Genomic DNA, 26,698 nt, shown 5'->3' on the forward strand with positions numbered 1-26,698 from the left:
TTGGATTTCAGTAAAGCGTTTGATTCAGTCCTGCATGACAGGTTACTATATAAGCTAGAAAACATATTGGAATCACAAATAAGATCATTATATGGACTACAGGACAGCTACAGGACAGAAAGGAAAAGTTATGATTAATGATTACTCTTCTGATTGGACTGACATTAGAAGTGGGGTACCTCAAGGACTGGCACATAATTCATCTAGTTCTGATTTTCTTAAGCAACAGTGATGAAACGATTCAGAGTGTGATGTCAAAATTTGTAGAATATGTTAAGATCAGGAGAGTAGTTAGTTACTGATCAGTGTAGCTTCTTCAGGGCAACTTGAATAACCTTCAAAGGTCAGAAAAGGGCAGCTATATTTTAATACAGCAAAATGCAAGATTTTAAATTTGGGGAAAGAGATTTTGAGAAAGAGATTTTGGGGTTATGAAACAGGCAAACACGAAGTTCTCCATGCAGTTTAGACATTTAGTAGAAGGCAGTTGTTCTACTGATGTTTTATCACATATTTGCTTGTAGAGCTTGTAGAGATAACTCAAATCACAATCCCATTGTATACAGACCTAGTGAGATGAACGGAGGGGCAGCTACATAAGGAAAGATTTTGAATATACTGTACAGGCCACAGACTTGGTGACCAGATACCAAGTACTCTCTAAGAGGACATTTGAATGGAGGTCAGGTCTATAAGGCTCTGAGAGGAGATAGTAAAATGTACAAAAGTGAAAATTTTCACAATTATAAATGATACTAGAACCACAGCATATAATACAAATTATGCGGCAAGAGGTTCAGGCTAGGTTGTAGGAAGCTTTCTTAAACCAACAACTTGTTAATCACTGAAATAAGTTATTTACATGGTTAATCGAGGATGATAGCTTGGGGAAATTCAAAGTCAGCTGGATCAGCATCTATGTGAGGATATAAAACATAGGCAGTTATTATATTTTTTTCATTTATTTTTTGACTGGTTCAACAAAAGTTCCTTACAAATCCTTTCATGATAATCACAATATCATTTATTTTACAGTATTTCTTAACCCAAGCACGGTACTAAGTACTATAGGTTCTAATACCTCTCGTGTTTGGGGTTCACATAAAAAAAAAAAAAAAAAAATTCTAGCTCACTGTTATTGGTTCAATCAGTCCTGAATGTAGTACAGGTTGACCATCACTAATCCGGTTCCACCACTAATTCAGACATAATTTCCGCAAACATAATTTCAAATTTCCCTGGTCGGCGCGCCAACCTGCCGCTACTGTTTTGGTGGTGTTGGTTGCAGCATCAGCTGTTGGCGTGAACTCGTAAACACTGGCAAGCCATTCCCACTTGTTTTTCTGCTTTTATTTTTTATTTTTATTATTTTTTTTTTTTTATGTAAACCCCAAACACGAGAGGTATTAGAACCTATAGTACTTAGTACCGTGCTTGGGTTGGAGGTTGAGAAGATGAAAGAAGATATTTGTTGACATTGGACTTGAACTTCTGTAGATTGTAATTTTCAGGAAATACGTATGAAGGAAGGTTGTTCCAGAAAACAGCAGTTGAATGAATAAATGAGGAAGATGAAAAGTTGGTTCTGTGGGTTTGAAGTTGGACAGTAAATGGATGTTGGCTGGTGGCGGCACGTGTTCGGATTGTTTTGAAAGAGAGAGCGGGAATTATAGAAGCCAATTCAGAAGAACAGTGCCCATGGAAGTATCTGTAGAAGAGGCATGCAGCAGAAACAGGTGTGTCTATGAGAAAGCGAGTGGAGAGACTCTCTTAGAGATGAATCATTAATTAACCTAACTCCCCTCTTCTGAATGGAATCAAGAGGCCTGAGAGAGGGTTTTGGGGGCACCACCCCAGATGTGGGAACAATATTCCATGGCAGGGCGGATTTGCGATTTATACAGAGTGAGCAGCTGTTTGGAAGAAAAGTAACGCCGAGAGCGAAAGAGAAAACCAAGTTTTTTAGATGCAGAGGAAGCAATATTTGTAATGTGCTTGTGCCAAGAGAGATTAGAAGTAAGGGTATATCCCCAAAAGAGATATATCATTTTGCCTAGAAATCGGAGTGTCACTAAACATAAGCATTGGAGCAGAAGAATCCTTTTTGCGAGATATAAGACAAGACTGAGTTTTAGAAAGGTTGAAATCAACTAAGTTGTCTTTGCCCCACTGGAGAATTACCTGAAGATCGGCATTTAAGGAATTGGTAGCAGATTTTCGAGAAGTTGAAGCTGATTGAGCAGGACAAGGTTTCTCAAAATGGAAAGTTGAATGCAATGTGCTATCATCGGCAAAACTATGGATAGGATTTCCAGTCAATGGAAGAAGGTCATTGATATACAAGAGGAAAAGAGTGGGGGAAAGAACTGAACCCTGGGGGACACAGGCATTAGTGGAGAAGTTAGAAGACAGAGAGCCATCTACCATCACCCTCAATGAGTGATCAGAGAGAAAACTGGATAACCAATTACTAAAAACAGTTGGCAAACCATAAGATGGAAGCTTGTTTAGAAGACCTTTATGCCAAACATGATCAAAAGCCTTTGAGGTGTCTAGAGCAACTACTTGTGTTTCACTGAACCTTTCCATTGAATTAGTCCATAAATGGGTAACATAAGCCAGAATATCACCAGTGGATCGACACTGACGGAATCCATACTGGCGTCGTTGATCAGATGAAAGGTTTCTAGGTAGGTTAAGAGTTGGCAGTTAATTGATTTCTCCATTACTTTAGAAAGAGTAGAAGTAATTGCAATGGGGCGATAATTGGATGGGAGGGATTTGTCACCCTTTTTAGGAACTCGCTGGATACGAGCAAATTTCCAAGCAGAAGGAAAAGCACCTTTGGAATAAGAAAGTGAGAAAAGGCGGCAAAGAATAGGAGTAAGTTCAGGAGCACAGGTTTTGAGAACAAGTGGAGAAATATCATCAAGACCTGGAGCTTTCTTAGCATCAAGATTCATCAAAATCCTTCTGATATCCTTTTGACGGAAGGAGGCAGGAGGCATTGAATGGAGCGTGTTGGGAATGGTGGGAGGTGTTTTACCAAGATCATTAATACATGAGCTGGAAGAAAAATGGGATGCTAGCAGGTCAGCTTTATCCTTGGCTGAAGTGACAACAGAACCATCTCGTTTGGACAGAGGTGGGAGCAGAGATGGGCAGAAGTTGCGGCCAATAGCTTTGGCAAGAGAAGAGAATGCTCGGCTACCAATCGGGCAAGAAGAAAGTTTTCTACTCTTAGCCTGTTCAAACTCTAGTTTGGACTGATTAATAACTGCTTTACAATTGTTGCGAGCTTTGGTGTAGGCAGAGAATGAAACTGAAGAATTAGAAACAAGCCAATTACGATATGCAACATTCTTCTCTTGGACAGCCTTAGCACATTTATTGGAAAACCAAGGTTTAGATAAAGGATGAGATTTTAAAGTGGAGTGTGGGATAAAGGATTCCATTCCTGCAAGAATAATTTCACTGACACGATCTGAGCAAACGTTGACATCAGAAGTTTTGAAACAGTAATCCGACCAAGGAAAAGAAGAAAAGAAGTCTCGCAGGTCATCCCATTTTGCGTTCTTGTAATGCCAAACAACATGAGGTTGCGAATAGCCATGGGATAAAGGTTCCATTGGAGAAGAGACAATCACCAAGTTGTGATCTGAAGTGCCTAAAGGACCTCTCATTTCGACCGTGTACTTAGAAGGGTTGTTTGTGAGAAAAAGATCAAGCATATTGGCTGTATGATTAGGATTGTCCGGTATTCTTGTAGGTAAATGTACAATCTGTGCTAGGTCATTAGTAATTGCAAAAGCCTCAGCATCTCAACCTGCTGGGTCGGTGTGACTAGAAAACGGAAGCCAGCTGGAGTTGTGAACATTAAAATCACCAAGGAAAATTACGTCACTGTTAGGAAAGTTGGACTGGAGAAAGTCAAGTTGCAAAGAGAGGAAGTCAAAGAGCTCCAAGTGGTTAGTGGAGTTGGGAGAACGGTAGAGACAACAGATGAATTTAACACGAGGTAGAGAGATTTTAAGCCAGAGAAGATCAAAGAGAGGAGATTCCAAATTGCCAAGTCTCTGACAGGGAATATCAGAACGGACATATGCACAAGTACCACCTTTGAGGCGAAAGGAATCATACAGCAAATAATTTGGGCATCTGAGATGAGCAGTAGTTGAATCAACCGATAACTGAGATTCTGTCAGAAAAAGTACATGGGTTTGGCAGACTGCAAGTGGAAATGGACATCGTTGAGATTAGAATTGAGACCACGTATATTTGTGAAATGAATTAGGAAGTCCTTGGGAGGTTTAGATCTTTTCGCAGATAATCTTGCTCTATTAGTTTGACAATTCATGGTGTATTCAATAGAAATAAAAAGTGGGTGGGACATGCTGTATGAAGTAATGAAATTTTTGGATATGGCGTACATGTGGTAAGAATATACTCAGATCCTTGACATATCGTGGCCTCGACAATGCTCCCCACATACACACTACTCGGACTCCCTCCAGTCACTATCTGGCAGAGTAGAGGTAGCAAGATTATACACTAGCTGATCCGGAAGCCTCCTAGAGAGTTACCAATAGGTTCGGTCCGGTGTACTAACTAGCGGCTGGCCTGCAAATACCATTTTAGAGCTGTACCCTCGAAATGTAAGGAATATTGGATCTCGCCGTGACGTTCATCATAACCTCAAAAGTCATCAATCATACTGCATGATGGAAGAGATAGGGAAGGGTTGACCGGAACTTAGCTCTAGAGACTAAACATGGGTTCCACCACTTCAAGCCTCCAATAAGCAAAGTGGTGGTATTTCACTGGTCGATGAGAGTCATCTACCACCTAGTACTGCCTGGTAACATAGAGGGGCGGCATTCCTCCATGTGGTGTGGGCGCCACACCTCGACCCCTGCTTATGTTGGTTCACACCTGTGTGGTCACCCACCATGTACTTGTGCATGGAGGTTATACCCAGGATTACTAACAGTCCCACCATCGTGAAGGTACAAGCAGAGGATTTGGCTGTCACAGACCGTCCGGACTTTGCCGAAATTGGGTCCACTTACTTGAGTGTCACCCGAATATCAGTTCCATTAGCGTTTTAGACTCCCAGGTAGCAAGTACAGCTTGTCTGGCATATCTGAGAGAATGTCTGTGACAACCTCAAGGACCATATTAAGGCCATATTACTTTGTATTATAACCTGCTCGCATTTAGCCCTATCCATAGTTCCAATGCATAAAGGAAGTGCCTCTCTTGGTGTAAAGCGCAAACACCATACATTGTCCATAACAGATAAAGTTGAACTTCTCAAAAAACTCGACAGCGGTGTGTCTGTGAGAAGTTTAACGCTGCTTAGTTGTAAATTCCAGCAATTTCTCTCAGTTCCTCTTATTTTAGCCATTCCTTTTTAGTTTTTTTTTTACAATACTTGTACAAACTTGCGAAAAAACAACACCATATGATGGATAATACAGCTGGTGTGTTATTTGGTTTTTAGGAGCATTAGCAACTAAGGCCATATTGCTCCGGGGATATGCGGTGGTCATTCTCTGACCTTTCTGCATCCTCCGTATTTGGTGGTCACTGGCTCGAACCTCGGTCTAATCAAGAAGCGTGCTACGCACTGCTGCTCCTGTCCACCTGGCTACAGGGGCGCTCAGGATAATACAGTGCGCTAATGAACTTGTTTTCACAAAATCTCTAGCAATACCGACAAACGTATTGTGACATTTTAGAGTTTATTTTATCGCAATTAGTTTTATTGCAGTGCTCACTATGCGTGCAATAAACTAATCACAAATGACCTTTGTATGCCGTAATAGTGTCACACGTATGTGGCCGACATGGCTTCTCAAGAAATAAAGTAACCTACTGGGCCATGTCGGCCACATATATGCGACATAAAAAAAAAGGCTTTTTTTATATTTTAAACAAAAAAATGACAACACTGACACGACAATATTTATTTTAGAATTACTAATCAAATTATTTGCTAAATATTTTTAGCCTTGGGGAATTTTTTTCTTAAACTAGCTTGGCAGTCAACGTGTTAAAGGTAGGATGAGGTGGTTAGCTGTTGGGTAAACTGTATGTGCTAAAGTAACCACCGGTGATCCGGCAAACTCACTAATCTGCCACCTCACGGGTCCCAATGCTGCTGGATTAGTGAGGGTCGACCTGTACTTTCAATTGTAAAGTTCTACATGAAGTACCTGTTCAGCTCATCAGCCAGGCTGTCTATGGGACTACCACTTTCATCTTGTAAGGGACCAATCTGAGTTACTCTTTTCATCTTTGTACAAGTAGAACACTTTGTCTCATATCCATCTCTCTTTGTCATGGACTTCTTGCATTCAGTCTAACCCATTTCTATCTCAATACAGAACAAGTTGTATTTGTTAACTAAATTGGTGTCTCTTGACAAGCTGTCCCATGATTTACTCTTTTGTTGTATTAAACTTATCAGTTACCTTGTAATCCATTTTGGCATCATACTGGTGGTACTTCACTAATAGTAGAGACAGGAATGTAGTAAGAGATAGGAATAATAGTAAGGAATGTAGAGAATAATCCCTCCCCATATCCATTAAGCTTTTTAGACCCCAAACTTTTAATTCTAATGTCCAGCTACAGGACCGAAGAGAATAATCGGTCCATATTTATTTATTAAGCTTTTAGACCTCAAAATTTAATTTTATGTCAATCCACATAATGGTTTCCTTGCTGCCAGAGGTATGGTGTTTGAAGACAGAAGTCTTGAACGCTCAATGTTGAGACCAAGGGGTCTGAACACTAAGGTTCTGACAGTGGGGGAAGTTGTCCCACATTTTTTGTAAAATTGATATCCCCTTCCCAAAAAATTATTAGCGCGTTGGACTAGGAGAGTTGGCTGGAAAAGAAGCTTCCTATATCTAAAATAAAGGTAATCCCTGTTGTTTTCATAATATAATAGAATATAGGAATTATCAAGCCCTTAATAGCTCTCTATTATCAATTCACTAATAGTATAAATGTGCATATGGCTTCCGGGGTGAACCCCTTAAAAATTTCCCATAATTAATTTGCAATCAATGTATATGTATCTCTCCCACTAGAGACAATCCAAGGGAGACTTTGTTTTAATCTCCCCTCACTTGAAGTCGAATCCCTCACAGTTTTCTCTTAATTCTGATCTCTCCTTAGACACAACCCATTTCCAGCTAAATGGATTTGGTATTGCCATATTTATTATGCTGTTCAAAATGATGATATACTCACTACTTGTACACTCTTTAACAAGCTGAAATAAATAACAGTCAGCTGGCTGGTTCAAAAAACTATTGAAATCGGGTGGTGATAAGTCTACTTCCATAACACAACAACAAATGATATTCTGCAACATTAAAATTCCTTTATCCTGGATACTAGATATACAGCTGAATAGAGGAGGCTTGACCCCTCCTTTTTTAGTATGAACTTCATAATGAAAAAAATTATTAAATTGAAATGAGAAAGAACAGGACTTCTATTCTTTTCTGTTTGTGAGGGAGGAACCATGCAAAATTCAACTAGTACAGTGGGCTTGTGCAAGAATGTTATACAGCATGTCTAATAATAAATAAGGATATATTTATCAAAATCATTTCCTACATTTCCAATTCATACATTTCTTAGATATCTATATAAGAGAACCAGCCAAACTATGCTTGCCCATAAAAGATTTCTGCCCCCCCCCCCCACTATGCTTTGACCATGATCAAAAAGATAATAGCAAAAATAATGGGTGAAAAACAAAAAAAAAAAAAAAATTATACTTAACTTACCAGCCATCATACAGACCATGCTTGCTTTATATACATTTGCTAGTGATCCTAGCTCACCTGCAGCCACAATGGCTTTTAAATGTGCTTCTCCACAGGCATCTTTCATAAGTTTCACTTCATAATACAGTTCTGAGGAAAATAAAAACCCATTATAAACAGCAAGTGTTATACAGAATACAAAACAGTTTTAATTGTTTATCATAATTCTTTATTTTTTATAAAAGAACATAGAATATGGAGATCATTCAAGCAGTTGATTCCCAGATTCCTGGGTTGGCCAAAATGGCTGATAGGAATGTTCATGTGAATGCTGGAACTACAGAGAAAAACATTTTTCTGCTAAAGACAATTATTAAAGGAATTTAGAGTACAGAAATTCAGGCAAATGTTTTGTTAGAAGAACTTCCTGTCTCTCCTTTTGAAGCAAAGAAGTCTAACTACATGCATTGATACTTAAAAAGTGATTAAAATTAAGTAATAAACTACTTATAGAGTAAAGCCATTAGTTCTGTTACTGATCTCACTGTGCAAGCTGTGCAACCAAGTTTGGTCCTTGAGGTTGTCAGAGACATTCTCTCAGATATGCCAGACAAGCTGTACTTGCTACCTGGGAGTCTAAAACACTGATGGAACTGATATTCGGGTGACACTCAAGTCAAGTGGACCCAATTTCGGCGAAGTCCGGACAGTCTGTAACAGCCAAATCCTCTGCTTGCACCTTCACAATGGTGGGACTCTTAGTAATCCTGGGTATAACCCCAATGCACAAGCACGCTGTGGGTGACCACCCAGGTGTGAACCAATGTAAGCAGGGGTCGAGGTGTGGTGCCCACATGGAGGAATGCCGCCGCTCTGTGTTACCAGGCAATAGTAGGTGGTGGTAGATGACTTTCATCAACCGGTGCAAAACCACCACTTTGCTTATTGGAGGGTTGAAGTGGTGGAATCCATGTTTAGTCTACAGAGCTAAGTTCCGGTCAATCCTTCTCCATCTCTTCCATCATGCAGTATGACTGATGACTTTTGTGGTTATGATGAACATCGTGGCGAGATCCAATATTCCTTACATTTCGAGGGTACAGCTCTAAAACGGTGTTCGCAGGCCTGCCGCTAGTTAGTACACCGGACTGAAGCTATTGGTAACTCTCTAGGAGGCTTCCGGATCAGCTAGTGTATAATCTTGCTACCTCTACTCTGCCAGATAGTGACTGGAGGGAGTCCGAGCAGTGTGTATACGGGGGGGGGCATTGTCGAGGCCACGTTATGTCAAGGATCTGAGTATATTCTTACCATGTGTATGCCATATCCAAAAATTTTATTACTTCATACATGTCCCCTCCACTTTTTCTTACTATTGAATACCACCATGAATTGTCAAACTAATAGAGTAAGCTAATCTGTGAAAAGATCTAAACCTCCCAAACACTTCCTAGTTCATTTCACAAATATACGTGGTCTCAGTTCTAATCTCAATGATGTCCATTTCCACTTGCCCAAACCCCATGTGCTTTTTCTGACAGAATCTCAGTTATTGATTTATTCAACTACTGTTCATCTTGCTTGCCCAAATTATTCGCTGTATGATTCCTTTTGCCTCAAAGGTGGTAGTTGTGCATATGTCTCCGTTCCAATATTCCCTGTCAGAGACTTGGTAATTTGGAATCTCCACTTTTCGATCTTCTCTGGCTTAAAATCTCTCTACCTCATTCTGTCAAATTCATGTGTTGTCTCTACTGTTCTCCCGACTCCACTAATCACTTTGACTTCCGTCTCTTTGCAATTTGACTTTCAAAAAAATTTGACTTTGAAACTCTACTTTCACAAATAATTGAAATAAAACTTTCAAAATTACTGAAATAAAGAACATTTAAAATTACAGAAATTAAATTTAAAAACATATTATGCAAAAATTTTGTCTACCAGACATCTGATCTTAATCCCCCTTTAGTTAATCCACCAGAGTCAACTTAAAACACACTTTCTCCCTTCAATTGACTACAGTAGAAGGAACATTAAGATCACCAAGAAAAACTGGGAAGTTAACTGAAGGACATTGGGCTTCAAAGAAAGGCAAATTCTTATAGTTCTGAATGATTTGTTAAATTGGATGATCAATATAAATAGCAATAAATTTGACAGATTGAAGTAGGGAAGTTGAACTAAAGGAGATTAAGTAATGGGATTTCAGATTAGGAGGTCTCACCAATGAATATTAGAGCCGACATATGCACCAGTACTGCACAAATACTTTTAAAGGTGAAGGAAAAGTATGAAGTACGAATTTGGACAAATTAGATTGCAGCAGTTAAGAAAACCAATAGTTGAGATTATGCTAGAAAAAGTAAGTGAGGCTTAGACAACTAAATGACAGAATGATCATATACTTGAAAATCTGTACATGGACATCACTAAAATGAAACTGAGATTGCACATATTTGTGAAATCAATTAGCAAGTTTTTGGGAGGTATCAAACTATTTACAGATAAGTTTTTTCCATTAGCTTGCCTATTTGTGATGTAAGATGTAGATGAGGTAAAAGTTGCGAGGAGTAAATATATTATAAAAAGAAATTTTTAGTTAATGTCCAGATGTCCTAGAATGTTACCAATAGGTTCAGTCTAGCAAGTAATTTAGCAGGGTGACCTATTAAACTTGTACCCTTGTAATACAAGAAATGCTGGGTCTTACCATGATGCCCATCATAATTTAAAAGACAAGACTTCAATCTTTCTAGGAGTCAAACTAATTCAAGGATAGCACTTGCTCACACAACCATATATGAATATCATAACTACCAAAAGGATTTAATACAGTTTTTCCCTATATGTCTCATTCTATTTTCCTCACTTTCTGCAGTGATATTAACATCTTAATGGATGTTTTAGGTCACAAGCATAATTCTGAAAACTTGAGACTTTTTCATAAACTGACTGACAAAATGTAGTTTAAAAGTCATGCTGTTGCACAATAGAAATATCTATCCATTCATACCAATTGGACATGCTATCCTTTTGAAGGAAATCTACTCAAAAAACTAATTACACTAGGAATAACTGGAAAATGTGTTATGACCTGAAAATGGTAGAACTTTTACTTGATTTCACAAAATTTTGCTATTTCTTGTGTGAATGGGGACACCATTATATGGAGATAGTATTTGGAGACTTATATATTCTCATCACAATGAGAATATATTCCTGGAGAGAAGAACGTTTGCCATCCGCCAATACTTGATAGAGAAAAGATTTTATTGCTTCCTCTTCGTATAAAATTAAGTGTAATGAAAAACTTTGTAAAAGTGCTGGACAAAGGACATAAAGGAGTTGTAATACCTGAAACAAAAATTTCATTGATTTACTTATATGAAGATAAAAGAGAGAATATTCATTAGTCAACAAATCTAGCAGTTAGTGGAAGACAGCTGATCTTTTTACATCCTGAACATACACAAAAAAGCACTGTAAAATGCCTTCAAGGTACTCTGAAAAACTTTAAGAAATCAAAGATCACAAATTATGAGGAGCTTGCCTACCAATTTCTGCAAGTTACAAAAAACTGGGTTGTAATATCAGCTGAAGAACTTAAAATTTCATTTTCTACATTGGCATCTTAATTCTTCCCTGCCCCCAAACTTGGGTAATGTCAGTGGTAGAAAGATTTAATCAGGGTATTAGAAAACTAGTATGAAAACTAGTATGAAAACAAGTGGAGTCTGAACATTTTTGGAAATTACTTTGGAGACTTATAAGAGAAGCCAGGGAAGCAACATACAAGTGGAAATCAGAACTCAAAACATTTTAAGCTCATAAAAAATCACATTTTGTCCAAGCTTGTTAAGTGATTTGTCAATACACTTTTTATTTTAATAGTCTGAAATGTTAAATTCAATTTTTTTGAGCAAATGTTAATTTTCACAAAAACTATAAATAATAGCAAAATTTTAAGGTCATATTCAAAATGCATAGGGACACATTTTACCATTAGAAAAAACAAAAAAATTTAAATTTTAGTATCAGAGATGTAAAAACTGGATCATTATTAAACACGTGGATGATGTTGTGCTATGAAACAGTGACTTTCAAGAATAGCTTATATGTTAGATAAAGGTTAAAAGAATTTTGAATAGAAATTAGCTGCACAAAAACAAAAATTATAAAGGTTGGGAGAGCCAAGGAAAATTTAATGTAGGCTAAATAACTGAAAACTGGAACATGTTAGTAATTTTGTATAGTAAAAAACAATCTTTAATAAAGATGGAAGATTAGATTTGACACAGAAATAAACAGCAGAATTGGTAAAGAAGGGAGCAGGAAGCCAGCTAAACAAATTCATTTGAAAGAAAAGAGATGTTAGCCAAAAGACAGAATTGGTTGTTTATAACAGTTTTTGAGTAATGGAAATGATCAAAAATATGAATATTCAGAAATGAGAGTTACCAAAAAATAAATAAATGGAACTAAATTTAAAATATAAAGGCCAAAAAGCACTTTGTGATTGCTAGGATCGACAATTTTGGCAATGATAACACTGGACTACATTGGAATTGCATAATTTATATATTTAATGGATACTAACAAATTACATAAAACTATCTTATGTTTCAGAGCTCTGTGGCTCCTTCCACAGAGCTCTGAAATAGGTAGATATACTTCTACATAATAAACAAAAATAAAATTACTATTACATCAATTCAAATTTTTGGTCCTAATCAGTAAAACAATGAAATGAAGATGAACAAAGACAAAGGAGATGTTCAGGAGGAGCTGTATCCTGAGAATTTTAAAGAGGCCTCTAGCTTTGCAGGATTACTTGAACAGATTAGACTGAGGATTGTCCGGTGGAGTATTCCAACACAGAGCATAGCGTCATTACCAAAATAGAACAATACAGTTATCCTGAAAGCAATGGTAAAGTTATATTAAAAATGACAAAAGAATAAAAATATCTTGGGTAACAAATATCTGTGGTCTCCATACTTAGTATTCCAAATGGGGTCTCACAGTTGCTTTATAGAATGGAATTATAAAATCCCTATCTCTATAAGCAAATGTTCAATAAATCATCAACAGGGCACAATGAGCTATTTTTGTTGTCTGCCTATACTATAGACAATACCATTTCTGCTAGGATCTGATATACTCTCAAAATCCCTTTGTTCCTATACTCTTTTTTTTAAATCAGCTGCTGCAATTGTGTGCAAGTTATTCTGGATTCTAATTTCATTGGAAATACCTATCAAGAATGGAGCTATTAACTATAATCAAGCAATTAAATGATTTTTCTAAGAGATTATATAATATTAATTAAGAGTAACAGTATTTTCAGTAAAATATATCACTGAGTTCAAACAGATTCTATGTATATACTGCAACAATGATATTTTATACAAAACAAATAAGAAATTTCATAGTTATAAAATTACTAGCTTGCCTTTCCATTTTCCAGTAAGAACATAGCACCTATTAATAACAATATCAATTTCAGAAGCTCCATTTTTCACAGCATCTCTAATCTCTTCTAATCTGGTCTTAAAGCAATATTGACCACTTGGAAATCCTGCAGCTACAGCAGCAACAGGAATATTGATTCTCAGCTTTTTTAAAGTCTTCACACATTCAGATACCCTTGCTGGATATACACAAACAGCTCCAACAGTAATTCCTTCAAAGGATAAAAAAAAAAAAAAAATCAAAATCAAAATTAAAGATTTAAAAGAGTCAAATGGCAGAAAATGTCATAAAATAATAATTTTAGAAATGAATAAGGTTAATGGTTTTAGAAAAGGCAGCAATACAAATAAGGTTGCTATTCAAAAAATTTGGTGCACATTACTACATGAGGAACTTCCTGCTCAATCAAAAGATTGATGCCAAGAACCTGACACTAAGACTTGGCCTTATGTCCAACTTAGACACAAGTACCATTATTCATGGTACCACGTTGCTAATATCTTTTTAAATTGTAATTTAAAAGTTACTTTTGTAATAATAAAAAAATACATAAGTATAACTTAGTGTTTTTATTTATAAACTTACTAAACTTTTTTTTTTTAGTCTTCAGAACTGTATTTTTGATAAGTTCAAAAATCCAAACAAATCGGAAGTCCGAACTACCCTCAGTCCCAATTAGTTCGGATTATTGACGCTCTACTGTACTGTTCAAGGAATTACCTCACAAAGTGAAGCATGCCAATTAACTCACACTGGCAAATGTGAGTTAATTCATTTCTTTACAAAGATGCAGTGTTTACAGCAGTCACACAATTATTTGAAATCGAAAAAAATAACCCAAAGCATGTGATCATGGAGTATACTATGACCTCAATTTTTAATGACTTTTTTAATACAACAGTTTTAGTATGAACAAATGAAATTTTTTATTTAATCATAGGACAGGTTTTATGGAAGATGCCTAGAAATGGGACAAATTTGTTCATCCATGTTTTATTCCTCATTCCACCATAAACTCTTATGTTTCATTTAAATTGTGCTTTCCCAAAAAAAAAAAATGTCCTAACATTTTTTTTTTTTCAGGATATGAATAAATTATATCATAATTGCATTGCATCAAAATCTGAAAATTCCCTTTACTGCTTAAACTAAAGCATGCAATAGTCATAAATGTGTTATTAATAAATCACATCATTTTTAAAAGTCTATAAAGTAAGAAACTCTACTCTTTTCAAATGGTAGTCAAATATTACTGTCAAAGTCACTGGTTTTAACTTTTCAACTTCTGTCCATTCATGCTTTCACCTTGGTTATTCCCTGTGACTGTGATATTGCATCTTCATCTAAAGATTATGATGACTTCTTACTTTTACACTAACTCTTGCATTGATGACTTTGATAATATCCTCCTGCCATAGCAAACACAACCCACTCAATAATCACTTGGTTTCCTGAGATTAGAAGAATCCTGAACAATCAATGTCAAAAAATCTCCAAGCCCTGATGAAATTTCTCTTCCTGTTCTTAAAATTTGCACTCTAGAGTTAACTCCTATTTTGTGCTGCCTTTGCATACTTTATATCATCGAATTCTTCCTTCTGCGTGGAAATTCGTTCATACCAGCCAATTCCTAAAAAGGGTGACAAATCTCTCCTCCTCTTATTGTCCCAATTCCACTTATTTCAACGCTTTCCAAAGTAATAGGTAAATAAATCAACCGTCACCTTTCATACTATCTTGAAACCTATATGATTTATGACTGCTGATATGGATACCACTAATGCCAATCTAATGGCAATACTGAAACTTGTGTTACTCAGATCTGGAAAAATTATGAAGAAACTTAAGCAATTAAACTTTATACTTCAAATGCTTTTGATCAGGTTTAGCATAAAAGCCCTCTAAGTATAAAAGCATAAAAGCTTTAGCATAAAAGCCCTTTGTTCCATTTACTAATCTTGTTGCCCTTCTCTGTACCCGTTCCAGCAGCTCTACATCCTTCTTGAAATGAGGCCTCCAGACCTGTATACAGTACTCAAGATGTGGCCTTACCATTGCCTTATTCCCTTGTATAAGGCAATGGTAAGGCCACATCTTGAGTACTGTATACAGGTCTGGAGGCCTCATTTCAAGAAGGATGTAGAGCTGCTGGAACGGGTACAGAGAAGGGCAACAAGATTAGTAAATGGAACAAAGGGTTGCTCTTACGAAGAAAGGCTTAAGTTTTGCAAATTACAGAGTTTGGAGACTAGGCACCGGCGAGGTGATCTGATAGAGGTGTATAAGGCTTTGAATGGTTTGAGCATGCTCAATGCCAATGGGATTCTTCATCTTTCTCAGAATAATCACCTCAGAGGGCATGAATTCAAATTGAGGAAGGACGGATGTCGGATAGATGTGCGGAAATTTGCCTTTGGCCAGCGGGTGGTTGGTTGGTGGAACCGACTTCCATCACTTGTTGTTGAAGTTGATAGCCTAAACAAATTTAAAGCTCAACTGGACAGGTATTTCGAACGAACGGAGGGGTGAAATGGGAGTGGGTTTTTTTTTTTTTTTTTTGGCTGATGCTGAATAAGCTTGCTTTCTTGCATCATATGCCTCTGCTAATGCTAATGCTAATGCTAAGTAAGATTCTATCTTATGGTTTCTGCCTTCCAATTTTTCGATTGGTTGGCCAGTTTCCTGTTTGACAACTTGTGTATGATGGTAGATGGCTCTGCCTTCTAACTTCAGGAATGGCTAACTAACATTGGGTTCCCCAAGATTCTATTCTTTCATCATTAATGAACTTCTCCCACTGATTAGGAATAAATTTAACTTCTATCCTTCCTTGGCATACATATATCAAAAATATTGTCCCTCCCCCATCCACCTCAAAACCACAAGAATTTCTTTTTTGTTCTTGTCATTACTTTATTTCTAAATGGCTGCTAATTTTGGACAAACCACAAATTCATCCTGCTTACAACCCTCCCCCTAAATTCAGACTCTATCCAAAAGAGGGCGGTAAGGTTAGTTAATGATCTCTCTCTCTCTCTCTCTCTCTCTCTCTCTCTCTTACAAAAACATCACATGCTCTCCCAAAATGTTTTCAGTTTCTGCAGAGTTTTTCATAAGCACTCTGATTGTGAATTAATGTGCATAATTCTACTTTTTTTTCCAAACCAAACCAAATGCAATAGTTAGTCAACAGCCATTCACTATTCAACTCCAAACTCTTCAAGATAACTTTTCTTCTTTTTCTTCATTTATTCCTTCTGCTTCTGTTATCTGGCATAATCATCTTTTTTATATACTTCCTTATTAGGAAGTCTGTGGAATAATAGTGTACAAATGTGTTGTATATGGATTCAAGTTAAACATCAACAAATATCTGTCTTCTCAGCTCACACATAATACTAGTGCACTATAAGCTCTAATAATGTTTCATGTTTGTAATTTGATCAACAGATGAATTATGTAGCCTGAAAGCACTGCCAACCCACTTCCCCTAGGTTTCTTAATATAATTCAGTGTTAAACTTCTTTTGCAGAATTATGTTAAAGAGCAAGTGCATGTTCCACCTCTTGTCAGTAAATGTTTGGAATTTGAATGACTGCATATGCCATGCCATTTCATTTGTTGAGTGTTACAGCATGAAAGCTATTGAAGAAACCAGAATATTACTTTCAGGTTTGTAAGTGATTTAAGAAGTCCATAATGAACACTTAAACTTCTGAAGTAAAAAAGAAACTGTCAGTAAATGTATAGTGATAGCTAAAAGATTGTGAGTGGGGCTAATAACAACATCTTTTGAGCATGAACCTGCTAGACTGGAACCTAACATCAAGTTAAAACTTGGTGTTATATGCCAGTCTAGCAGAAAGCTAATTTGAATGAACATTTGCTCTTTTTATTTGTGGTGTGTACTGAAAATAAAATTTGAACATGTGAACCCACACTCTCTGGAAATTTTTCACCAACAAAAACATTTCATTCGTGCTGCATCCACCTTATTCAATTGATCTGGCATCATGTGACTTTTGGATGTTCCTAAAATTAAAAGAGGACATGAAAGGAAAATGATGTGAATTGATTCAAGAAATCCAATCAAATATAATGGACAGCCTAAAAGCATTCACAAAAGAAGACTTCCAAAAATGTTTCAATCAATGGTAGGATTGATGGAATAAGTGTGTAGTGGTATATGAAATTTGACCAATGCATAAATAAAAAAGTTCTGCTTGCTATTCTATTAAATAAAGCATTAATAGAACAGAAAACATTATGTTTCCTATTCATTAACATTTTATGTTAATTTTAATAACTGATAATTTATATCTGTGTTATCCATTTTTTATATCACATACAAAGAATCATAATGACAACTAGAGTTCATAGAATATTTAAATTTCACTTAACATACTCTTGTCCAAATTTAAAACTTCAAGTAGGTCATCTCGAATGGGATGTGCTGCTTTGTGACAGAGTCTCTGTACATTACTTGATGTGTCATCACCAGAGAGAGTTGTCAGATCTATACATGTCACAGCTTGCAGAAGCCATGCAACCTATTTAGGATATAGGTATTCATTAACACAGGTTAAATTTCTTGAGTTATTATCAAAGTTTCAATTGTTAACTTTAAAACATATTTAGTATGCAAGATCAGAATTGTTAGAATAAACAATTTCAAACAATTCTGATCTGATTTTCAACTTTATTATATTAATAACATTGGTATACATTTTTTTAAAAAAATTCTGCTTTTTTTAAAAATGTTAATTGGTGAACTTATACAATTTTTAGGTGCCGATTCCAAATCTGTAATTGATTTTGCTCTACTAGGTCAACTTTTTGCACAAAATGAAAAATAAAGAATGTACATCTATAGCAAAATATAAATGTATTTCAAACAGTCAGCAAACTGATTTCAGTAGTTTAGTGCAAGTGGTAATCAAAATTAGTAACCCTGAGAGCTGCACAACATAATCTTTGAAAGCTTGAGAACTACACAAAATAATCTTTGAATAATCTTGAGAGCCATAAGCCTTTGAACTGCATAGCTGACTTTAATTGCTCTGTCACTGCTGAATGCCACTGGAGTGAGCAATGCAACTGTGATCCTCACCATAATGTTCAGATTATTGATGGCTCACGATGGCTCAGAGCACTTCATATTTTTACTACAGGTCCTATTATGACTAGTCCACATCCACCCAATTATGGATTCTGCTATTTTGCAAAATCACAGAATATGCATTATTCTGTGTTAATAAGACACAGAATAATATGCATTATTCTGTGTCTTATTAACATTTTTTTAACACTCTTGTGCTTAGTCATTTATGTTACAGACAACCACATATCATATAAACCTCTGGTTGTACCAGTGTTAAAAAACACTAATTTAATTAAACATAGATATCAAATTTTTATTTAATTTGCATTTTGTTTTATTTAAATGCCTTATTTATATTTATGATTATTAGTAAATTAATAAGAGGAGTTTACCTCAATATAGTACGTGGAACACTTCCGTATGATACCCTCCAGAAATTAAAACGGAAAAAACGAAAAAAATCACAGGAATTCCTGTGATCACGACAGTCGGTCGAAAACCATTGTCAGCTTCAGGAAGGAAAATCGTTTTGGAATATTTTCGTTAGATTCTTTTAATTGCGTTAATTTGATTTTTAATTGTTTTAAATTGATTTTGAATTGTGTTAAATTGATTATTTAATTATTTATATTTTACTTTAATTATTTATATTATTCTTTAATGTACCGGTAAGTTGTCGATTTTTTCGTTTTTTCCGTTTTAATTTCTGGAGGGTATCATACGGAAGTGTTCCACGTACTATATTGAAGTAAACTCCTCTTATTAATTTACTAATATTATTATCAACGTAGAACATATTGAGTATTACAGCTCTGATTCATACTATCTAATTTATGATTATTATATTTTTTATTAAAGCTTTGATTTTAATTCTTGTATATTTGTCAGTCATCATATGAAATCCTTCTTGTCATGTTTTTTGATAACCAAGGCCTTTTTTATAATATTCCTTTGTGCTCATCACACAAATCCCATTTAAAACACCAACAGTAGTCTACCATCATTGTTTCATTCTATTTACTCTAGTACCTATTCCACAGTTAAACTGTTTACTCTGACTAGTCCAGAAAGACTTGGATAAATTAGGCAGGTGGGCTGAAAAGTGGCGGCGGAGGTTTAAGATTGATAAAGAATAACAAAAGAATTGAGTGGTAATACAGACAAGGTAATGAAAAATTAAAAAGAAGAATGAAAATGAGAAAGGCAGCATGAACAAGGCACCGATTATATTATTGTATAAATCATGGTCAGGCTGCATCTTGAGTGTTCCATACAAGTCTGGAAGTCTCATTTTAGGAAGGATGTGGATCTGCTGGAATGGGTACACATAAGAGCAATGAGATTAGTGAGGGGAACAAAAGGGTATTTTTACTAAAAAAAAAGACACAAGATCTGTAGATTTCAGAATCTGGAAACTAGGCCTCTGAGAGGAAACTTGTCTGAAATGTTAATAACTTTATATGGGTTGAGTAAATTAAATGCTGATAGCATCCTTACTCTTCTCTGGATGACACACGCACCCACACAAAATTATACTGGAAAGAATGGTTGCAGGATAAATGAGCAAAAATTACTTTCAGCCAAAAAATAATTGTAAATGAATAGTTTGAATAAATTCAGAGGTTTGTGGGAATTTTTTTTTTTTTTTTGTTTTCGCTGATATTGTTAAAACTTGCTGCTTGTATCATTTTGTCATCACTAATACCGATATAAAATATTAATAATTTCTTCATTTACACGTAGAATATTATAATGAAATATGAATACATTTGAGACATTCTGTATATATTATATATTTTTAAGGAAGGCAGCTTACATATTTTTATAGAAGAATATATTTTAGTAACTATAAAATAATAACACAAACCTGCCATTCACCCGTAATACTTCTTTGTGTAGAGAGCACAGTGGCATAATGTCTGACTGATGGTAGGTTAACAGAAATGGTTTCAAACCAACTTGGATCTACAAGAAAAAGAGATAATTGTGCTATCTTAAAGTTATTTCATATAACTTTATCATATACATATGAAAGGCTTTTAATACTGTTGCACAAATTGGAGCAGTGTGGCATTGGAGGCAAATTGCTGCTATGGATAAAGGGTGGTCGAGGGGGAGAAGACAGAGAGTGGTAATCAATGGACACTGCTCATCGTGGACTAATGTTATTAGTGGAGTCCCTCAGGGTTCAGTGTTGGGTCCATTATTGTTTTCTGTATTTATAAATAATATTGATGATGGTATATCAAGCTTAATGTCCAAGTTTGCAGACGATACAAAGGTTGGCAGGGTTCTACTGACGCTATGCTGCTGCAACAGGATCTGGAAAGGTTGAGCAGATGGGCTGAGAGGTGGCAAATGAAGTTTAACATTGACAAATGTAAAGTACTACATATGGGAAACAGCAACCCCAGAGCAACGTATCAACTCTGTGGTACTACACTGACAGTGGTAGAGAATGAAAAGGACCTGGGGGTTATTGTGCAGGCAGATATGAAGTTCTCTGAGCAGTGCAGACGGGCTGCAAGAGTAGCTCATGGTGTCTTGTCAATGATATACAGGAATTTTTCTAGCAGGGAAAAGGATGTGATTATTCCCTTGTATAAGGCAATGGTCAGGCCACACCTTGAGTACTGTATACAGGTCTGGAGGCCTCATTTCAAGAAGGATGTAGAGCTGCTGGAATGAGTACAGAGAAGGGCAACAAGATTAGTGAATGGAACAAAGGGTTGCTCTTACGAAGAAAGGCTTAAGTTTTGCAAATTACAGTGTCTGGAGACTAGACACCGGCGAGGTGATCTAATAGAGGTGTATAAAGCCTTGAATGGTTTGAGCATGCTCAATGCTGATGGGATTCTTCCTGTTGCTCAGAATAATCACCTGAGAGGGCATAAATTCAAATTGAGGAAAGACAGATGCAGGATAGATGTGTGGAAATTTACCTTTAGCCAGCGGGTAGTTGGTTGGTGGAACAGACTTCCATCCCTTGTTGTGGAAGTTGATAGCTTAAATAAATTTAAGGCTCAGCTGGACAGGTATTGCGAACGAACGGGGGGGGGGGGGGGAGTGAAGTGGAAGTTTTTTTTTTTTTTTTTGGCTGATGCTGCATAAGCTTGCTTTCTTGCATCATATGCCTCTACTAATGCTAATGCTAATATGATCTGAAAAGCAATATAACACGTATTTGCAAAACAATGACTATCAAAAGGCCATCCATTTTTTCCCCATTCATTTCAGAGATGGAAGACCACAGGTCATCTTCCATTTCTAAATGACATGTCGTCTTGAATTTTGAGTGGTTCAGACCAGTCATGGTTGTGCACATGGAAAGGTTAATAATGTGGCATTGTTTTAATGGGGTGTGCATTTTATGTTCTTTGTATTTACCTATCTCAAAGACACAAAGTAAAACAGTATGTTTGCAGTCATGAAATTTTATATTTAATTAATCTATACTGCATCCCTTTTAACATAACATCCCACAAAAAAGTATTTATTTATTTTACTGTGTTTGTCTCTAACTAACTTTGTGTTTGAGCCAAGTCTCAGTTTCCATACTTTAAGATCAGAGGTTTTGATACACTTGGTGTATCATTTGGTATAAATTATCTGTATTGAAAGTTCAATTAAATATAGCATAGAATCTCATAATATCAAAACAATAAAGTATATCTTAGCAACAAAGCAAGATATGAACAAATTTCAGAGCAGTTTGTTTAAGTAAAAAGAGATTAAAACTACTCATAACATTAACTTCTTGATTAAAACTGACTGTTTTACTGTTATAAGCAGTAAAACAATTTAAATAAGTTTCCTATACAGATATAAGAGCTTCAGTTTCTTTCTAAACATTTAGGGTAATTAGCAGATGAATGATGTATTTGTAGCCAATCTGGTGTCTAAAACCATAAGCATAATGTTTAACACACTTTGGCAATTTTTTTTGCTTCAACATAGCAAAAAACAGTCTGATGAAATCAAACATTTAGTTTCAGTTTCTGTTTTAAAGTTACAAGTGGTAGCTACTTTCATTCGAATAAAGTAGTGTTCCATGACTAGGGGTTGCAGGGGGAAATCCTGACAATGGTGCATTTAATAAATAAAGAGCATTATTAAGGACAAAAGCTTTGTCCTCAATAATGCTTTTTAGTTTTCAAACTTTTAATTATGAACCTTTTTTTCTTCAAAGGTAGCAAACAACATGATCCAATTAAAGCATGATGCATTCAAGCTATCCTATCTTTGAATGTTAATTCAGTTTACTAGAGTGACAGAATCTGACAATTGTCTTTTGCTGCTGAATGCTCATTTATGAAAGAATGTAATTTACTTCAAACTCCTATTAAACTACAAGTATTTAGGTTAAAACCTAAATTTAAATCAGCACAAGTTAATGGCTACCACTGCTTCTTTTTAAAACTTTTTACCTTCTTTTTTCATTTTTACAGTAAAAAACGTTGAGTACTCATTAACACTGGCATATCACACACAACATAAGTGTGATGATAAAGGCATTGTTCATAAGACTGCAAAGATATTTAATAAATTTAACTATGGCCTTTTAATACAAGGAAATTATATTAAGATTGAAATACTGTTAGCTTTTATTTATGTATAACAAAGAAAAGTTAGAAAGCTCTATAATTTTCATATATAAAGTTCCTGAGAATAAAAGAAACCTTTTTTTTCAGAAATAAATGACTTTAAATGACTTATCTAACTTCTTATAAGTTAGATAAGTCATTTCTCTCCACAGCATCCAACCATTGTCCCAGATTTAAAGTCTAAATTTAGATCCACTGCTCGTATTGACTTCTAATACTACAGCTGCACAGGCAGACCTACTAAGATTTGTATTGTGTCTGGGCCAATACACATGCATGATATGGGAGGGGGACTTCTGGCACAGTACACAATATTCCTGAAGGAGTGTTCAAATACTTTTAATCCATATATAATGGAAGTAGAATTATAATATTCATGTGATAATTTTGTTTTTATAATTAGCATTAGCATTAGTAGAGGCATATGATGCAAGAAAGCAAGCTTATTCAGCATCAGCCAAAAAAAAAAAAAACCCTCTCCCATTTCACCCCTCCGTTCGTTCGAAATACCTGTCCAGTTGAGCTTTAAATTTGTTTAGGCTATCAACTTCAACAACAAGTGATGGAAGTCGGTTCCACCAACCAACCACCCGCTGGCCAAAGGCAAATTTCCGCACATCTATCCGACATCCGTCCTTTCTCAATTTGAATTTATGCCCTCTGAGGTGATTATTCTGAGAAAGATGAAGAATCCCATTGGCATTGAGCATGCTCAAACCATTCAAAGCCTTATACACCTCTATCAGATCACCTCGCCGGTGCCTAGTCTCCAGACTCTGTAATTTGCAAAACTTAAGCCTTTCTTCGTAAGAGCAACCCTTTGTTCCATTTACTAATCTTGTTGCCCTTCTCTGTACCCGTTCCAGCAGCTCTACATCCTTCTTGAAATGAGGCCTCCAGACCTGTATACAGTACTCAAGATGTGGCCTAACCATTGCCTTATACAAGGGAATAATCACCTCCTTATCCCTGCTAGAAAAATTCCTATATATCATTGACAAGACACCATGAGCTACTCTTGCAGCTCGTCTGCACTGCTCAGAGAACTTCATATCTGCCTGCACAATTACCCCCAGGTCCTTTTCATTCTCCACCACTGTCAGTGTAGTACCGCAGAGTTGATACATTGCTCTGGGGTTACTGTTACCCATATGTAGTACTTTACATTTGTCAATGTTAAACTTCATTTGCCACCTCTCAGCCCATCTGTTCAACCTTTCCAGATCCTGTTGCAGCAGCATAGCGTCAGTAGTGTCCTTAACGACCCTGCCAACCTTTGTATCATCTGCAAACTTAGACATTAAACTTGATATCCCATAATCAATATCATTCATAAACACCGAAAACAACAATGGACCCAACACTGAACCTTGAGGAACTCCACTAATAACATTAGTCCACGTTGAGCAGTGTCCATTGATTACCACTCTCTGTCTTCTGCCACTCAACCATCCCCTTATCCATAGCAGCAATTTGCCTCCAATGCCACACTGCTCCAATTTGTGCAGCAGTCTTCCATGTGCAACAGTATCAAAAGCCTTTATAAGATCCAAATATATAATATCAAAGTTATTCCCTGCATCCAGTTCTTTTGTGACTACATCATAGTATCCAATCAAATTGGTCAGGCAAGACCTGCCCTTAACAAAACCATGCTGCGTCTGAGCTATAACTGAATTCTTGTCTAGATGATCCTGCAGTGCTTCTTTAACCAGTGCCTCCATTAATTTACCTGGAACAGAAGTTAAACTAACAGGTCTATAATTACTTGTGTCAGCCTTTGATCCTCCTTTGTGAATTGGGGTTACATTTGCACATCTCCAGTCTATGGGTACCTCCCCTGAGTCCAAAGAAGCTCTCATAATTATGGCTAGGGGTTTGCATACTTCCTTTGCTGCCTCCTTTAATATAACTGGATAGATCCCATCCACCCCAGGTGCCTTTTTTATGTTTATCCTCAACAATCTCTCCTCCACTTTCCTCTCAGTTATTACAAAATCATCCAGCTCACTGCCAATGTTTACTTTACCTACATCATTCTCCTTCCTGAATAACTCCTCATGCGTGAATGTAGATGCAAAATACTCATTTAGATTGTTAGCCACCTGAGCAGGATCCTCAACTGTTGAACCATCAATATCCAGTGGACCAATCTGATTCATCCCTTTCCTTCTCGAGTTCAAGTATGTAAAGAACTCCTTTCTGTTTTTCTTTGCATCCTTTGCCAAGGATTTTTCGTAGTCTGCCTTTGCCTGCCTAATCTCCTTTGTGACTTGGTTACAGACCAACTTATATCTATCATAGGCTTCCATGTCACCCATTAATTTGTATGTATCCCATGCATTTTTCTTCTCTGCCACATGTCTCATTAGTCCATCTGACAACCATTTAGGCCTAAACCTTGAACAATATTTCTTAGTTGGTATGTAAAGCCTGGTAGCCACCAAGATTAGTTCCTTGAATGCTTCCCATTTTGAGTTTGCTGTTGGTAACATCATCAGTTGGTCCCACTGTATAGAATTTAAATACTGTCTCAGACCATCATAGTCGCCTTTACGAAAACAAAAACCCTTCCCTTTACCTCTGATGGTAGTTACCTCCTTGAGTAAATCCCACTTCAACACACTGTGATCACTGCCACCTAGTGGTTCATTTATCTGCAGGTTCTTAATGCATGAAGAATCACTACTGATAATCAGATCAAGAGTATTGCTCCCTCTTGTTGCCTCACGAACATGCTGATGTAGAAAACAATCATCCAATAAATCCACAAAAGCCTTGCTAGTGTGCGAGTGACCAACCCACAAATTCCAGTCAATATCTGGGAAATTAAAATCCCCCATTATAAGACTCTCTGATTTACTGGCCCACTCTATTTCCCTGTACAATATATTATTATACTCATCAGAGTCATTAGGCCTATAGCACACTCCTACTCTCAATTTTGATTTCCCTATGCTTATGTCACACCAAACTGACTCGACACTGCCCTGTCCATCGATGTCAACTGGCTTCACTTCCTTTGACTTTATGTGTTTCTTAATTAATAGCATAACCCCTCCTCCCCTGTCTATCCTTTCTATATACATTGTATTCCCCAAATTCCAGTTCCGCATTACTTATATCTGTGTGACACCACGTCTCTGATATCCCAACAATATCTGCCTTTGATGTTTTGAGCAATACCTCAAATTCATCAAATTTATTTACCAAACTCCTAGCATTGGTGTACACGCAGGTATACATGCACCTGTTTCTATTCTTAGCTACCCTAACACAACCCATGTGTTTACTTGTAACGCAATGACTACCAGCAGTCTCTGAAATATCCTGCATCTTGTTTTTCAGACTTTTGCTCATTTGAATAGAAGCAGTGCAAGAATCACTTCCACCTCTGCCAGTGGCTACTGTTAATCTATTAGTCCTTGTATCCCCCCCAACTAGCAGTTTTCCAACCCACCTAACACTGCCTCGACAGCATCAGCAAAAATTCTTGCACCCTTTCTATTTAAGTGTATCCCATCCCTGTAGAAGCAATCTCTCCTGTTAACAAGTACAGTCCAGGCTGAAAAAAATTCTACCCCTTGAGCCTTGCACAATCCCTCCAGGGCCGAATTGATCGACAAGGCTCTCATCATATACTCCCTCCTATCGTGTCTGGGCAGAATTGCAGACACTTTCAAGTTCAACCCTAATTCACGGCTTTTTTTCAACAGTGACCTGTACTTGCTAAG

The 26,698-nt window shown here is 36.5% G+C and overlaps 1 protein-coding gene across 1 annotated transcript in view; it reads right to left on the reverse strand.

Annotated features, from left to right (window-relative positions):
• Dera (deoxyribose-phosphate aldolase) overlaps nucleotides 1-26,698 on the reverse strand; it is a 41,914-nt gene that overhangs the window by 14,148 nt on the left and 1,068 nt on the right. The window contains exons 2-5 of the mRNA XM_090381144.1: nucleotides 20,228-20,325; nucleotides 17,665-17,809; nucleotides 13,240-13,470; nucleotides 7,809-7,937 (exon numbers count right to left, since the gene is read on the reverse strand). Of these exons, the coding sequence (XP_090237270.1) occupies nucleotides 7,809-7,937; nucleotides 13,240-13,470; nucleotides 17,665-17,809; nucleotides 20,228-20,325 (603 nt within the window). The remainder of the gene's footprint in view (nucleotides 1-7,808; nucleotides 7,938-13,239; nucleotides 13,471-17,664; nucleotides 17,810-20,227; nucleotides 20,326-26,698) is intronic.

This window comes from Mastigoproctus giganteus, chromosome 9 (assembly GCF_048544385.1).
Source record: "Mastigoproctus giganteus isolate SK-2022 chromosome 9, ASM4854438v1, whole genome shotgun sequence".
NCBI classification, from domain to species: domain Eukaryota; kingdom Metazoa; phylum Arthropoda; class Arachnida; order Uropygi; family Thelyphonidae; genus Mastigoproctus; species Mastigoproctus giganteus.